The sequence below is a fragment of the Amblyomma americanum genome, chromosome 11, assembly GCF_052857255.1.
Source record: "Amblyomma americanum isolate KBUSLIRL-KWMA chromosome 11, ASM5285725v1, whole genome shotgun sequence".
Classification (NCBI taxonomy): Eukaryota; Metazoa; Arthropoda; class Arachnida; order Ixodida; family Ixodidae; genus Amblyomma; species Amblyomma americanum.
In genome coordinates this window covers 1,763,072-1,780,824 of record NC_135507.1, presented here as the reverse complement: position 1 = coordinate 1,780,824, position 17,753 = coordinate 1,763,072, and the positions used below count along the sequence as shown (strand labels likewise).

The 17,753-nt window shown below is 45.5% G+C and overlaps 1 protein-coding gene across 4 annotated transcripts in view; it reads left to right on the top strand.

Moving 5' to 3' along the window:
- LOC144110467 (endoplasmic reticulum metallopeptidase 1-like) overlaps positions 1 to 17,469 on the top strand; it is a 78,252-nt gene extending 60,783 nt beyond the window's left edge. For all 4 annotated transcript variants that reach the window (XM_077643378.1, XM_077643375.1, XM_077643376.1 and 1 more), the window contains 4 exons: positions 4,766 to 4,965; positions 10,559 to 10,674; positions 12,232 to 12,407; positions 13,023 to 17,469. In XM_077643378.1, the coding sequence (XP_077499504.1) occupies positions 4,766 to 4,965; positions 10,559 to 10,674; positions 12,232 to 12,407; positions 13,023 to 13,193 (663 nt within the window). In that variant the 3' untranslated portion in view covers positions 13,194 to 17,469. The remainder of the gene's footprint in view (positions 1 to 4,765; positions 4,966 to 10,558; positions 10,675 to 12,231; positions 12,408 to 13,022) is intronic.
- Positions 17,470 to 17,753: the final 284 nt, after the last annotated feature.

The following is a 17,753-nucleotide window of genomic DNA, read 5'->3' as shown; positions in this document are numbered from 1 at the left end:
GCTCCGTCACATCACTTTTGGTGCTAGCCTTGAGCAGCTGCTATGTCAATGCACAGAACCGGCATCCCCACCCCGCGCGAGGCGGTCGATGGTGGCTGTTGATAAGCAGCTAGCTGGCACCAGCCCACTCTCCACACGTGGCCGCAGATTGCGTCTGCTGATAAGCGGCGGCGGCCCGATAACACATTCGTGTTCTACTCTTAATAGGCGTCGTCCACATTTTCTTTTGTTTACTTTCGACAGCGCACTCGGCGCTCAAGGGAGTGTCGTTAGTTGATGGAAGGGCCACTGTTCCAATCACGGCGGCACCCCCACTCGGAACCACAGTGGCGCCGGTGAGTGTCGGTAGCCGATAGAAGAGCCGACACCACTCACACATAGTTTCTCTTCGGCTATGACGCATTTAACTACTGCCGGCCGCGTTTCACAAGTTTTTAGCGTAGTGCTTTGTCATTTGTCGTTTGTGCTCCGGGTCAAGTAAGCGACTGGTGCTCGTTCACGGCTACATTCAAGATGGCTGTCATTCTCTATGCCGAAGAAACGAACTGCGCGCCGGGCCGCAAGTTTTGACGTTCGCAGCGAGTGATACAGGTGTGGCAGCTGCAGCGAGGCAAAATTTTCATCTGTTCCACGCGATGTCGTGATGTGGCTGTTTGCGAAGTGCGGGATTTCGCTGCACAACCATGTTAGAACGATGAGCTGTGGGACCGCAGCAGCGATCACGACAGCAGCAATAGTGAGGACGATGGCGCAAGTGTAGACGAGTAGTCCACTGACTAATACATTTTCATTTTGGAATGTGCCCCCGGGCGCGTCCACGCGCGGCAGCCGATAGCGGCTGGCAATAAGCAGAGGCCCCAGGATAGTGCTATCACATTCTATTATTAAAGGCCAAGCATGAATGACCTCCACGTTTGTTTGTTTTTTTTTTTTTTTTTTTTTTCAAAAATGTGATGTGGGGGGGTTAATTTACATTGGAGTCAACTTACAATTGTGTAAATACGGTATTGCCGCCAGCAGCCATTTTCATGAGCAATGACTGAAATGATTTTTTTTTCGTTGTTGTTGTAGATCTGTGGGACTAGGGGATGCCGTCACTTTTTCCCAAAGGGTGATCACGGAGTTCTTTCTAGAATTGACGTTATCAGTTTGAATCAGGTGGCGAGAGGAGGATGTTCATTTCATTTTATTTTTGCTTAGGTTTCCATGTTCACTCGGGGACAAAACTCTGTGGACCACGTGTTCCTAAAACGAAGCCGCTAGCTTTATTCTTAGCCGGCGGCTGGAAATCTCACTTGTGGACATAAAGGAACAAAATTTTGACTTTCACCTCTACAACTGTGGTCTCCAGCCGCCGCTTAATAGCAGAGCTATCGGCTTTGTTTGAGGAACGCGTGGTCCACAGACTTTTGTCCCCGACTGTACAGAAGGCTAAAATGATGCAGACAAAAGGTACAAGGTACCTGATTAGGTCCCTAAACCTTGAAATAAATTCAGGAACAATGCAATCTTTTTGTTACAAAAACAAATAACAAACACTTAAAACTCATGGAATTCTAATGCAGCGCGTCGCGTTATATTCGTGTCGCTTTATACTCGAACATAACTCGACACGACTGTATTGTGAGTGGCGGCATTACATGGTGGCTAGTAGGAAAAAATAAAACCACGAATGTAATGTGAGACCAGCAGACGCAAAAAATAGTATCTAGTAGCTTTAATTGAAATCGTGGCCAACACTGTACCTCTTTTCGAAAACATTCACTGGTCGTCGTTTTTGGAGGCAGAGTTCTCAGAAACTGAGTCCTCTTTCTCGCTGTCAACCTCCAAGATGATGTCGTCCTCGGTGCCGTAAAGGTCGTTCGATGTGGAGCATTGCTTGAACTGCCTAACTGCCATGTCATGAGGCAAGCTGCACCAAGCACCAGACACCCACGTGGTAGGCATGTACGAATAGTGGTTTTTTGGTTTGAAGTGAATAGCAATTTTCTTCAATAATTTCGAAGTAAATATTTCAAATACTTCTGGAATCTTAGAGGTTGAATTTTTTTTATTTCAGAGGTACTGCCAGCCTTCGCAGAAGGCCTTTGGCAGGAGTGAGCATACATGGGGAAGAAAGTACAAAAAAGCGCTACAAGATATGATAATGATAACAGTGGTGTCATCCGCCAGTTTGAGCAGATTAACTCCGAGAAAAAAAGAAAAAAAGAAAGAAAAATGCTTTGTACAAGCTCGCCCTGTTCAGTCATATAGAAACAACACTGGCACATAACACAAGAACACTGGCATCAATAGCACGCTTTAGTAAATAAACACTAACGGTAGACATACGCTGATCCATCAGCAATGACAATAATCACAACTACAAAGCAATATCAATAGCGGGAACCAAAAACGCTTAGGTTGAGTTAACTTATGCACTTCAATTTTGCAATGGGCATTCCCAAAATCATGTATTTTTCGAACAAACAAGGCCAGTACATGTAAAAAAATTGGCAGTGGCTTAGCTCGGTTATTCAAAGATATACGTAGCGAGAGGTGCGTTTTCCTGGCTGAGCTTGTTTTCACATCATCTTCTGTTGGTTCCCGTTGACTGACGTCTTTCATAGGCTCCGTTTCGGCGGCTATGTGCCGTCTATTATGCTCGGCAGTCTGGCATCTCCGTTTGGCCAGCCGTTCCTCTCTCTGTTCGGGCGTCTCCGCTGCTCTCTCCGCCTTCTGACGCTCATTATCTGTTTGTTGAGTAGCCAACTGCCAGGCGACAACCTCAGGATCGGAAGAGTTAATCTTCTCTTGTCTATACTGTCGTTTAGCAGCGGCTGGACTCTCCTTCTCTGCATCCATGTCAAATGTTGTTATGCAGCCGCCCATTACATCTCCCCCTTTTATACTCAATGCTGCGTATGCGACGCGTGGTTCGGGTGATAGAGTGGCGTGTGGCGAGGCGGCGACGAAGCGCGCGGCTCCAGCTGTGAAGCGGACGCGTGACTGTGGCGACGGCGAAGCGCACGCCGCACTTTGCTCCTCTCTGGTTGCCATGGTAACAGCGCATGCACACAACTTTCCTCTCCCGTCCATCGCAAAAATGCTGGTAGTCCAGTGTAGCTCTCGCTACAAAAGGAGAATGCATTGAAGCCGAGTCACGCACATTGAAGCTGCTTCGAGTGTCTGCAAAAATGGTCATTGGAAATTGGGGTAGCTGACCTACATATGGTGCCAACGTATTTGGAGGGCAAGTCCTCTGTGTGGGCCTCCGACTGCTGCTGGCAATTGCGATTGCGTCGTGGCGCAGCTGTTGCTTTTAAGCGGTGATTCCATGACACCTGTTAGATACCACACACCCAGCGCCACCCCACATCAGGCATTGGAAAAGGGCACCCATCTGTATGTATCTCGTGCTAGCTCCCCTTCATGCTTGCTTAGTGAATTTCATGCGGAGAAGGGCGGCAGCTGCAGTCAGCTCAGACTTGTTCCTCGGGCAGCTGTGCGTCCTCCGATTAGAGAGAATTGGCACTGTGCAATCTGCTTCCATGGGTGCCACTGTGCATGTGCAGATCGCCCTGGGGACACCACAAGGTGCCAAGCGCCGACCAGCTGTTTGCATGCCTGCCCCGTCGAGACCACTCGGCACATGCTCACTGGCGGCGCGCATTAGTGGATCATGCAGTGCTAAATCTCTCTATTGATGCACGCCGCTGTGCCAGCTGCTGTTGCACGCCGTGGGTAGAGCGGCCGTAGACAGCTGACAGCTACACACCTGGCTGTCGCGCCTGTGCCTGAGCTCACATCTGTTGTTGCAAGCATTACCGCGAGTGCAGGCACGTGGCATGGTGTCGGGGGCTTTGGTTGTGCGTGCACCGCAGTGTCATCCTGGAGGTGTGCTAAACCGAAAAAACACGCAGCAAGAGTTCCAGAAATGTTATTTGCTCGAGAAAAATCTTAAAGGCTTCGAATACCAAGCATTTGGATTGAATCGATTATGGAATACTTTACCATTCGACTGCATACTTTGCTTTACTACTCGACCGCAACCAAGCCCGAGGGGAACGCGTGTGGCCGCGCCACCACCGTAGACAGACCGCGGAGGCACATGCTTCTCCCGCATGTTCCCACTCTCGGTCTTCCCCTCGCTGTTGCGATATCGGTGCCGGAATCACGTGAGCAACTGCGCAGCAGCGATGGCCAAGCACACTACTTGTGTAGTTTCTTTTTTTCCTATGCCTTATTATTTTTCTCTGCTTTTGAGCATGAACTGTTGTAATGCCACATGGTGCGACGTTCCAAAGGAGATGTGCCAACGGCGCTGTAGCACTGTGCATTGTGTCAACTGCAGCCGCTCGCTGTGATTGGTGTTCCTCTCATGTCAGTTCGTGCTTTATTGTCACAAAACTTTTACGTGGTTCTGCCAAGTTTTGAGCAGCTCAGCGCTAGCTAACAGATAGATGGTGTAGCAAGTTCGTTGCATTAAGGTCAACCACCACAACCCCTTCTCTGCATGGAGGTCTGAAATACACACGATTCAATAGGAGGGCGGTGCTGGGGAACTCAGAAACTTTGTAATATTGAAAAATTCACTATATGGAGGTTTGTTACATTCAAGTAAAACTAGCTGGAACCATCTTGGCCGAGCAGTGTCTCACGTATGCTGCTCTTGAGTGTTGACTTATGCTACCCTATGTCTGCTTTTGAGGTTGTGGATGTATTTCGTGGTCTGTTATAGCATTACCTGCATATTGTGTGAGCCATGTGCTCTTAATTCTTTCAGAATGTGGAGCGCAAGTTTCATGATAGGCACCAGAAGGTAATAAATCGGGACGCAGGAGTGTGGGCTGTGCCCCTTGACTTCAACGGACCACGTACAATTCGGAAGCACATAGGGACAAAGTACAGCATGAAAGAGGTAGATTGCGAAGAGCACGTCTACTGCGGTATGCCGTACTACTTTCCAGTCATCACAAAGCTCAGGTGAGCCCTTCTCTTTCAGCAGTTGTTGTTCTTGGGTGCGCACGACATACATGCTCATGGGACACATTACTGTGATCCTGCTGTGCCTGACAATGGCTGGCAGGGGATGTATAGGAAAGCTTTTAACAGTATGGACCTAACTTTGATGCGCACGGCAGTACATATGTTGAAGCAATTGCACACTCCCCACAGGGGAGCGTCTGCAGCTTGCAGGCATTGGTGAGTGGCAACACCACGGGTTCCCGAGCATCCGCAGGGACATCCCCGCAAGGGGATGATGGTGAACAGTGCACCACCACGGACCCGAGCACCCGCACCTAGCCTTGCATGGCATCGCTGTGTCCAGGGAAAAGGGCGTCCTGGTGGTTGAGCCGATGCCGAGTGTTTGGACCTTTAAGGCCCCTCGGCGGAGGCAACACACCAGTTTGGCCCCAGCTTCCTGTAGACGGTACCTCCAGCCTGACCCGACTGAGGGAAATAGGCAGTCGCCTTTTCCTATCCTTCCCTCCATCTTTCACTTTCCTATTTTCTTTCTGACTACTGTCCTGTCTCCTCCTCGTTTCCCACTTTTTCCTTCCTTCATGGGCGGCTAGGGTTAACCCTGTGTGGAGTAGCTACCCTCAGTTGCCCCATATTTGGTTATAGTCGCGGTGTACAGCTGGCCTGGGCAAGACTTAGTTGCAAGTTCCTGTCCCGTCCCCTCGTTGGGCTCCATGGTGGGTGGCTGCCACCGCGTTTGAATAAATATTTTATGGCCACATCTTTTCTCACAACCAATCGTCCCTTGAAACGAGGGCACACCGAAGTCACTACAAATTTTCTCAGAAAGAATGCATACAACTTTCCGAGGTTCCACGTGGTCCACAGTGAGCACGCGGACAAAACTGCACGATTAGTGTCACCGTTTACCGTTACAAGAGCCCTAACTGAAAGCCTTGAACAAGGCTACAAAATCAAGAAACTTGCAAATGGCGATCTCCTGTTGGAAGTCCTTTATAATCACCAGTGTGAGAAGTTGTCAGGAGTAACAGGCTTTGGTGACATACCAGTGACAATCAGCCTGCATCGATTATTGAACACTGTTTGCGGAGTAATTTCTGATGATGACTTGAAATTCCTAACAGAAGAACTCCTTGATAGACTTAAAGAACAAAACGTAACAAATGTCTACAGAATCAAAATGAGGTGCGACAACATCGAAACACCAACAAAGCACATGATTCTCACATTTGCCTCAAGCATACTACCCGATTCTGTCAAAGTAGGCTACACAAAGCTCAGAGTCAGACCATACATACGAAATCCACGTCGATGCTTCAAATGCCAGAGGTGCGGCCACGGTTCGCATAGCTGCCGGGGCAAACAGATCTGCGCGAAATGTGCTTCCCACGACCACTCCGCTGAAAACTGTGATGTTGAACCCCACCTTTACACTGTCAGTGCAGCCATCCGGCTTACTCACGGTCTTGCCCAGCCCGGAAAAAAAAAAGGAAATAGTAATACTAACAGTAAAAGAAAAGATATCATTCAGAGAAGCATGGAAATGACTCTCGTTGGGACAAAACCCAACCTACTCTGCTGTGGTGCAACAGGGCACAGCATCACAGCGGCCTTCGGCTCCTGCACAGCTCACACACACTGAGCCTCCAGCAGGGCCATCCGTGTCCCTGGTGGCCGCAGCTAGTTCTGCACCACCATCCACAAAACAGGTCGCGCGGACCTCCAGGTCAGGCCGCCCCAAGGCCCCTCCCCATACGGAGAGGCCCAAAACGAAGACAACCGTGCGTTCAGCACATTCGTCCAGCGTATCAGAGGATACGATGGACACAACTCCTCCGCTGCAGCGGCGGATCTATCGAGCGAAAAAAAGGAATAAAACCCCAATAACTGGTCCAAAAGGCCCACCAACTTAGGGTTTTAAACTTATCCTCAACTAGTCTTAACAATGGCATTTCTAGTTCACTGGAATTGTCGTGGACTTTTAAAGAACTATATTGATATCTCAATATTTTAAATTCATTCTCCTCAGTAGCAATGTGTCTCCTGGAGACTAACGTAGGACCACAGAAAAAAAACATTCTTAAAAAGTATCAAGTCTTTCGCTGTGACCGACAGAACTCAAGCAGGCTCTCTCGAGGCGCTGCTATTGTAGTCCAGGGTGGTATTGCTACATGGAAAATTGACCTGAAATCCTCATATGAGGCAGTTGCTGTGACCGTCAAAACCATAGCAATATGCTCCATATACATTGAACCCCACCTAATCGTCACACTTCACGATTTAGAAATGCTTTTAATACAACTACTGGAGCCGTATCTTTTAGTTGGGGATTTTAATGCTCACTCCTCCTTTTGGGGAATTCTGGAAGATTTTATTCTCTGCAACAATGTATGCCTGCTGAACACGGGAAAGCACACTTACTGTTCTTTAAGCAGTGGGAAAATGAGCTGCCTGGATTTATCTTTTTGCTCCCCTTGTGTTTTTAACGATTTTAAATGGGATGTCATTGACAACCCGTATGGCAGCGATCATCTCACTGTTTTAATCAGTTTATTACCCCACCAGAAATCATCCCAACAAGGCCGCGTCGTTGGAAACTTCATTTGGCAGACTGGGAGCTTTTTAGGGAAGGAGCCACATTGGAAAAAATTGTTTTAGAAAATCTGAGCATTGATGAAATAAATAAGCAGTTCGTGAATTGTATCATAAGTGGTGCGACAAAACCACAAAGTGCGGTGGACAAAAGACTGCAAGGAAGCCAAAAAGCTACAAAACAGAGCCTGGGGTAAATTTCGTAGGTACCCAACGCAAGAGAACCTCGTGCATTTTAAAAAAGCAAGAACCAAAGCTAGGTGCGTCCGTCGCAATGCAGAGAAAACCTCATGGAAAAGTTATGTTTCTTCTATAAACAGTCAAACGACATAAAAAAAATGTGGGAACAGGTTAAAAAATTAAACGGCACCTTTTCACCTTTCATAATTCCTTTCTTGACAACACCTGGCACACAAACAGGCATAAGGGAACAGGCAGACATTTTGGGGGAACACTTCGCTGCAGTTTCCAGTTCGTCTCACTATACGCAGTCATTCCTGAAATACAATAATATAGCCGAAAAACAAAGACTTCCTACAAGTGGAGGTGCAAACCAAGAATACAACAATTTAATTGTTGTATTCCTCCAAGAAATCAATAGAGTACTGTCTGCCGGCAAAAAAACTGCTCCAGGACCCGACCAGATACACTACCAAATGCTTGGCCATCTTTCCCAGCCTGCCGTAGAGGCACTCCTGATTTTCTTTAACAAAATATCCATAGAAGGAAAAATACCTCAGGAGTGGAAAGAGCTGTTATAGTGCCATTCCTGAAACCTAGAAAACCAACTTCCCCTGATAGCTATAGGCCAATAGCATTCACAAGCTGTCTCGCAAAATCTTTCGAAAGTGTCCTAAATATAAGACTAACCTTAGTCCTTGAATCCCACAAACTTCTCAACGTCCATCAATGCAGTTTTAAAAAGGCATGCTCACCAACAGACCATCTTGTTCGTCTCGAAAACACAATTAGAGAAGTATTTATACACAAACAGGAGTGTCTCGCCGTCTTCTTCGATGTGGAGAAAGCATATGACACAACTTGGAGGTTTGGGATGCTCCGCGACCTAGGAGACCTAGGTATCCGCAGAAGGATGTTAAACTGCCTCAGTGACTTCCTTTCAAACCGTTCTTTCCACGTATGTCTAGGCTCAACGCTCTCAAGAACATTTAACTCTCACGGAAACACTGGGGCTCCGATAGGACATGTCTGTTACAAATTTACCGCTCGGTAGTACACGCTACCTTAGATTATGGTTGCATAGTTTATGGATCAGCGAGACCATCGTACCTTAAGCGACTGAATCCAGTACATAATTTCGGCTTGCGTCTTTCCACTGGTGCATACAGAATGTCACCCATAAACAGTCTGTATGTAGAAACTAATGAACCATCACTTGAAGACAGAAGAGCGATGCTCACATGCTCGTACATTTTAATAATCCTTTCTCTATACAAACATTTGTTATCCCATCGCTACAAAGTGCCCATCTAGAATACTCTTTAACATTAATAAACCGCAAGCTACTAGGCCACTGATCTTGCGATTCGAAGAGATATGCCGGAACCTCGACGTATTAGACAGGTTGCCAAGCATGGCTCGAAGGCGGGGTCCACTGCCACCGTGGTATAATCTCCCTGAAATCTGTGACGTCAGTCTCGCACAGTTTCGCAAAAAACAAATTCCGGAAGAAGCTATAATGCAAGAATTTCTTACACTTGAGGAAAAATACAGTACTTGCACAGCTTATTATACAGATGGGTCAAGAACAGATGCTTATGTTGGAAGCGTAGTGGTACAAGGAAATTGGAATAAAATTATAAGACTTCCACAGTGTGCATCTATCTTCACTGCCGAATGCTATGCCATCTGTGTAGCCATCGAAAAAATAGTAAAGGAGAACCTTGCCAACAGTATTATTTACACAGACTCGCTAAGTGTGCTTACAGCCCTTCATTCTGGAAATGCATGAACTCCGCTGCTTGGTGACCTCATACACAACATGAGAACAGCCATAGCAAAAGGACAAAACATTAGACTCTGCTGGGTAACTAGTCACGCTGGCATAAAAGTCAACGAAAGAGCAGATTTGTGCGCTGCTCAAGCTTGTGGCAAGCAGATTAAAAAATAAATATCCCCTATAAAGATTGCATAAAATTTATACATTTAACTGCAAGGAAATAATGGCAGTCCGCTTGGAACAACAAAATAAATAACGAACTACACCTAATAAAACCAGTTTTAGGCCAATGGAAGCCATCTGTGCATCAAAAACGTTCCAAAGAAATTCTTATGTGCCGTCTCTGTATAAGCCACACAAACATTACACACAACTTTCTGCTTACGAAAAAAGACAAACCAGTTTGTACATGCAGAGATTAACTTGCAGTTAATCACATTTTGTTTTCATGCTCGCAACTGGAAAAGCAAAGGAAAGCGTGCTTTTCTCCATTCTATAACCAGTGTATCCCTTTTCACCCAGCACTGCTCTTAAGTGAAAATGCAATTTTCGACATGTCCTGCGTTTTTAGAATTTTAACAGAAGTTGATGTTCTTAAAAAGATGTAAAACATGCCCCAGTGCTTCGCCGATGCACCTCAGCCACTTTCTCATTCCGGCGAAAAGGGCTGAGGTATTGTATTGATTGGTTGGGGGCCTCCAGTCCTTGCACAGCCAAGGACGGCTAATGAGGTTTCCCGACCTCCTTTGAAACTTTTAATATTAGCTATTTATCAATATTGTTTTTCTCTCAGTACTAGGTAGAAGGAATAACTTTTTTCAGCTTTCCACACCGCCAAATTTTATATCTCTGTAAAAATCTCCAGAAAACAATTTTTTATACCTTTAGCTTGGCGCATGATAGCCTTAGTTGCTTATGCGCCATTAAACCCAACACAACAACAGCAACAACAGCAATTGCACGCATCACGCAACAAGGCATGCCTGCCACAGATTTTATCGAGCAAAGCAGACCTTACAGTGCAACCCGCTTATTTCCTAGGGAAACCTTCTACGTTGACTTTCCTCGCCCCATCTTTGACAAGGGAGGAACGTTCACTCTTCTGTCACAAAACATGACCAAGCCCAATGTGCGCAGGCTCAGCTTTGAATTTACAGGTGAGCCGGCCATTTTTGGAACTAAATGGTGGGTAAATTTTTTCCTGTAGTGCACAGGTGAACAGGCATGGTTATAGTTTTCACTTGCTATGAATCATCACATGCAAATTTAAGTGTGCCGCACCACCAATTTAGAACCATCTAGTGTTTTAATGCAATAGCGCCAAAGGCCCCATTCTCCAGAAAATCCAGTGTAGGCGTTGTCGGCGTCTGCACTGTGAGCAATAAATTTGGCATGGTTCTGGTGGGTGGTCTCCAGAGGGCAACCTAGGAGGCAGGTGGGCCACCTAGGTCACGTGACCTTGCGGCGTCATCACAACCTGCCCATTGTGGCAGTTTAAATTAATGATTGGTCGCTCTGGAAGAGCAACGTAGCTGGGACGCACAAGGCCCACCACTGGGAGCACCTGCCATCGCAAGACAATGGCGCACCACTTATCCGCTGCACCACTGCGCCAGGAGGGGTGCGAGGAGTCTGCGCGATCCCTGAATGTAAAGTAGAGAACGACCTTCTGCACATAAGGGAATTAGCTCATTATGCTATCACGTCATACCCTTAACACGGAGCTTAAGAGTGCCCTACAATTTTTTTTTTTCCTCATTCGTATTTTTTTTATGGCATTTCACTTAGCTTCAACACTACTTACAGGATCACTGAATACAACAGATCTTGATGAGCTTGTTGGTACTTAACTAGCTGGTCTGTTAATTGTGCTAGTTGTGTCAAACTTGTTTTAAAGCTGCACAACTGCTGGCCTGTCATTAGCTGAAGTCTTGTAGACAGTTCTGAGTGACCATCTTGAACACACAGATATTAGCGTCGCTGCCATAGAATTACTTAAGCAAGTAATGATGAAGTGTTACTCAACACGCTTGTGAAAACAATACCAAAAGTTGCAAAGAAAGCAACAGGCACGTGCTGGTTTTGCATTCTGTGGTTTAGAAAAACTTTTCTGAGCCATATTTACTTTTTGGCATCACTCTTTGTTCAACATTTATTGCAAGCCTTTGCAGTCATATGGTTGTGCTCGGGTGGATGTCAGTGAGTAATTACTCCCTTATTACAAATCTGCTCCACCTTGGGGGATTCCCTGAAAACATTTGGCCATTATTGAGGTATGGTTGGAAAGAAGTATTTGAGGCCGCGGAAGGCGTTGCGAAATTTTACGCTTTTCATTGCAGGTTTTACTAATGAGAGGTAATTGATCGAGGAATTTCTTTTAGATGGGAGATAATTTAGAATATTATCTCGTATTCATAAAATTTCTTTGGTAATTTCCTCTCATCAACAAAACCTGTAAAAGAGAGAAGAGTTCTGTTCTCTTATACCTTCTGTGGCCACTGCTGGCTTTTTTCTAATAAGTCTTTGCAAAGTTTGTTAAAAATTGCCAGGACATATCTTTGTGTGACATATGCCTGAATCTATGAAATAAGAGCTGTGGGCAGCCAGAAGGAGTTTCTTGACACCCCTTGATGCTAGAAATAGGAGAGAGCGATAGAAGCACATCTCAGCTGCACGTTGTGGTGATCATGGCCTCGCTTGCACTTTGGGTGCAGGTCCCAGTCACATGGGGCTGATCATCTCCCCGTGGAAAAGTGTGCGCCTGTCTGGCTGGTCCTTCACTCCTGGACAGCCACGTAAGGGTGTTGGCTGGAAGAACAGGGACACGCACTTTGTCTACCTCTCACAGGGTGTCGACATGGGACCCTGGCACTTTTGGCTTGAACTGCAGGTGAGTCTGACCAGCTTGTCATATGTTGGTACAGTGTGGTATGCAGGGGCAAACTTGGTGTGGGGGGAGCTTTCATGCTTAGGGGAGGGCAATTAAATTTTCCTGGGAAATGCAAAATGGCCTTCTTTTCTTTGACGAAGAAAGCCAAGGAAATGCATTGTGCAAATAGGGTCGTCCTTCCATATGTTGCTTATAAATCTTGCCCCTATAGTATGTAGCATCTGGTACCAGTGGCATTCTGTCATAAGGTTCGAATCCCGGCTGCAGTGGCCACATTTTGATGGAGGAGAAATGCAAGTGTGTGTGTGTGTGCAGTGCAACATTAGTGCCCAAGAAGCGTAAAGGATTGGGCAAGTTGGTCAGACATGCTTAACGGAATAATGGCGCAGATCAAGTGACAGGACAGCAGGAGAGTGTGTTTGTGCTCTCCTGCTGTCCTGTCACTTGATCTGCGCCACTATTCCGTTAATTAGTGCTCAGTCAGGATCCTCGGGTGGTAGAAGCAAGCTCTCCGCTACGGTATTTCTCATAGTCAAAGCGCAGTGTTGGGGAGTTGTGTACTCGTACGCTGTGCTTTTACTAGAAAGCACTTGTGTTGCATGTGATTCCACACAGCTACCTCCTGGCTACCCGGAAAAGAAGTTGGCTGTGGACATTGCCTTTCACACATACCGCCTCCAACGCTATGAGCACAAGCAGCCAGCCTTTGTGAAGTTCCTGGACGAATTGCCCGAATGGATACACGCCACTGCCTGGACATCGAGCACGGACCTTTACGTGTTCTGAAGCAAAACACCTCGCTCGCACACTGTGGGCATTTTATAGCTCTGAGATTTCTTCAATGCAAGAAGGCTGCAAAGAACCAAATCCGTTAACGCTTGTCCATGGTACTTTTTTTTTTTCTTTCGAGTGGCTTTGTAAAATGTGGATCGGTTGAGCTCAGCTCCAGCTTAATTTGGAACAAGTACAAGTATGGTTTCTGGTGTTTCCCAGTTCTTTCGTTCTGAAGTGCAACGACCCTAAGTGGAGATGAAGGCCTCTCCTTGTGAATTTTGCTTGTACAAAGCTCTCACAAAAAGGCATTCATCAAGCCTGGAGATTTTTCAATTCGTCTGTCACCATAGCATCCTTAGCTAACAGATGACCTGTATTGCACCAGTGTGTTGATGAAAATATACGCTAATAGTTCACAGGTCTGTACAAAGAGTGAAGTTAGTGTATGCAGTAGTACCTTGCTCTTTGGCACGAATAGAAAGTGCAACTGACAAGATGGTTTGCCACGTGAAGGGTTCGGAAGCACCAGATGCAACAGACATGTGTTGAAGGAGAGGTCTATTGGAAATGTCTGTCCATACTGGGAATTGTTAGTGTGTTCCATTTGCCACAGGGGTTGCATTGTGCCCTCTGTCTAGTAGATTGTGCTGTTGAGCTGTGCTGTTACCATACGGGACCATGCCACGTATTCTTTTGTTAAAAGTGTAGGCATCTCTTTGCCAACATAACCATAGCACTGAACTTCACCTGTCCTGTTTGTTTTCTCACATAATACTGCACAATATTTTTTTAAAGAACATTAATGTGTCACTGCTTCCTGCATCACTGTTTTCAGTTGTTTTGCCAAGCCGTTATGAGCATATATATATATATATAGACACACACATACTTAAGGCTGAACAAAGGTTGTGTAGGCTTGTGGGTGAGCACTTAAGTGCTGTCAAGGGCATTTATAAGTGTGCACGTGATGCCAAACTGTATGCGCACCTCTTGTGTGTGTGGAGGGGGGGAGTAGTGTCTTGAAAACCTGCTGTCAGGCCATGCAGTTTTTATTTTGGGAATGAGTGCCACAAGAGCAGCGGGTTCGTGTGTGTTTGGTACCGACCATAGCGACTGCAGACAGACTTTTTTGTGACTAACGGCTAGCAAATGAGTTTGACAAAAAAACACTGCAGTGAGGTTTCCTTGAGGTGAAGTCAGCACTGCTAAACATCACAGCGAGGAATACACTAGCCCAGCAACAAGTGTCACTCAGCTTACCTGCATTGATGAACTTAAAAGGGATTCGTTAAATTAGCACATGCACTGCCACCATGTAGTGTTACTACGATATGAGCAACTTTTCACCACTGGAGAAAAACCATTATTGCTATAGGCTCAGGCTGCACAGGATCCTGTGAGGTCATTGCAAGGATCTGCATAATAAGCCCACATTTGTATATGTATGCCGTTTGCATGTATGCCTCGGTACATGCATCGAATGTTACAACATTCAAGGAGCCCCGCATTCAGTGCAGAAATTTGCCATAACCTTGTTGCCAGTGTTGCTCGTACTTTTTTCAAGCTGCAATTTATTCTGCATGACCTGCTGTTTAAAACTCTTTTGCTTTGTGTGAAAGTTGTTGAAACATGTCAGTATACCTTTGGATGAACTTAGTAAGTTCCATTTTAATTCTCTATGTAGTGAGACCACGTTAGGTTACAGGGAGGCTTGTGGGATGAAGACAGCATTTTGAGACTGTTTGATGGCCACTTTTCTCGAATTACATTAAATATGCTCTCTTTTGAGGGAGGCACGGTTTTGATGTTTTTGCTAGTCTATACCCGAGTAGTGCATTAGAGCAGGCTATTAATAGCACAGGGTAGGAGCTGCAGTTATATACTCCCTAAAATTTTCACAGATGTAGCTGGTGTCTTAATGCTGCAGGGATGTGGCCAGCTTGTGAACATTCCTAGAGTGGCGAGAAAGGTGCATCCCAGCGTTTCTCACTGAGTGCTTTGTTCTGTTTCATACTGGGACAGACGTCGTAGCCATTGTACACTGTTCTGCTCGTGCCTTGAATGTGGGTAAGCATGAGCGCCATGCTTGTCAATTTATAGCCGCATTCTAGTCCATCATGCCTCATGAACCTTCAACTGTTTGGCTGAACATTTTTTGGGGGCACTATGCAACATATCAGAGTGTGCAGATTTGGTTGTGTATTGTTCACCAGTGTGTATATTTTCTGCATTATTTGTGGCCTAGTCGCGTTGTTGGTTGCAAAGCAAACTATGATTCCTTTGTGCAAGGAAAGCTTTTGCCCATTGTTCATCATCATGCATCAGTCAGAGAAAACAAACATCAATTCAAAGTTGGATGTGCTCTTGTCGTGGACCAAGGTTGTTTAGATGTTTTGTATTTACAGTTCACCATATTTATCAGGTGCTGACAGGTGAGCCTCCTGTCACAGACTTGCACTTTACTGCCGTGTACTGAAGCTTTTGTGAGGTGGAAGTGGGCAAAGCTTGCTGTCGGCACTGCTTCAGTTATTGCACAAGTGTGGATGCCATTACTGAATCTTTACTGGCACCCTTGACACCAAATTTTTGGTACATATTTTTCTCTTTGGAGTGATGCACTGGACAATGGCATACATGAGTCGGGATGTTGAATTCACCTATGGCAGCTGAATAATTTATAACTGAATTTTTTCTCGTGTCGTTTTGGTTTCAAGGGCTGAACGGCAGCTGTGACATACAAGACGCGTTCAGGTCTCATGAGGCGCACAAAAAATATGCGATATAATCATTGCAGTGTAAGAGTTGATGTGAATTAAAATGAAGAAAGCAGCTAGCATATTGGAGTTTTTGTAAACCTCATGTGTCCTAAATGCATCTTGTACAGGTGCAGCCAAAAATAAACGGAGTGCGCTATTGCCTTCAAACATTTTTCACTCGCTTTCTAATTGAGACTGGCAACTGTGGTATTTGCAGGCTAGTAGTAGACGATAGTTCGCTTTCTCATGAACAAATAATGTTTGCTCATGTCCTGTAGGAAAGGTGAGATAGCAATTATAACGGAGTGGAGTGCTCTGTTTAATTATGTCCGCGCCTGTGCATTACAACCATCATTTGGCTGTTGAAACCCAAACCGAAGCAGCATGAGAGAAAAAAAATTCAAATATAAATTATTTACCCCTTGTTGGCACAATCCACATGGCTGTCTATGTTCTCTATTATGCTGCGCATAATTCCAAAGAGAGAAAAAAAAACAATGCAAATGTGGCGTCCTTTAAGGGTGCACTGGAGACAACTCAATCTAGTTTCTATTCTCAGTAAAAATCACTTGGTTCTTTGTGGCTACACTGATGTATCTTCAGCACCAAAATATGCTTTTATTGCTGGAAACTAGCATATAAGTACGGAACATTTTTATTGGGCCATTAGATTTGAACACGTGGTATTGGTAATGAAAAACTCTAGGATCACCAGTTAGAAGTGAGTGGTGGTGTACATTAGCCAGAGAGATCTACAGAAAAACACACAAAAAAAGAAAAGCATCGATGATGTTAGTTGTGAAAACAGCCACCGACAGCATTACCTGCATTTTGTTTTTTGGCCTGTTCTAGCGTATACGTACTCCGTTTTCACTTAAATCTTTGTCAATTGGTGCAGGCCTTTAGTCTGTCCTCGGCGTACCTTTAATTAAACAGAGGTGTGCTGCTCGACTTGTACAGTGAAACTCCCTTTAATCATTGTAAGCTTTTGTAATAAGCTAAAGAACCTATGTTGACTGTATGTATGAATCTGGAAACAAGGCGAGGCTCTTGGACTGAGGGCCCGCTGTAGGTAAGCAGCAATCCGTTCGCACCTTAACTGGTGTGGCATGTGCACTACAAGCACCCATAGCCATTGAAAATAATATGGTTGTGATTAGCACCTTACAGAACTAAATTTCCACCTGTAATACATGTAATGCTTACCCAGTCATTGGCTCATATAGGTGCTTGGTTGTTTCAGTGTTGACAGCAAGGTTGCCGAGCCGGTTGGTCTTCTCTCTTGTATGACGTGTTTGGTTAAAAAAAGAAATTCAGCGCGTGAAGTTTCTTCAGCAAATATCTAAAGCTTGAGTGTTTCACTTTTTTGAGGAAGTGAATACTGCCAGTGCCCCATTTGGGGCCGTTGCTGGTTGCTTTCCCAACCAAACACGCCATACTAGTCAGAGAGGCAATCCTGGCACAGCCCCCACAAACATTGTGTGCTTCAGTGTTCAACAGGTTGTCTAAGATGCAACTACAAAAAAAAGAAATCTGTGATCCACTAAGAGATATATAAGAGTTGTGATAGCATGTTGTTTGTATTGCTGTGTCTGTGACATAGTTTTGGAATTGCATTGTACAATGGCGTCGTGCCTTGTATGCCTCTGTTGCAGTGCAGATTTTGCTTGCCCTAGAAATTGCCATCAGCGTCGGGTGTAGTGCTCTCGTTCTAGAGTTGCCTAGAGGCCTGTGTAATGCATTTTTTGGCCTCGTTTAAATTACACTGGCTGCTGTAGCGCATTTTAATTCTTTGCCTGCATAGACTGACGTAACC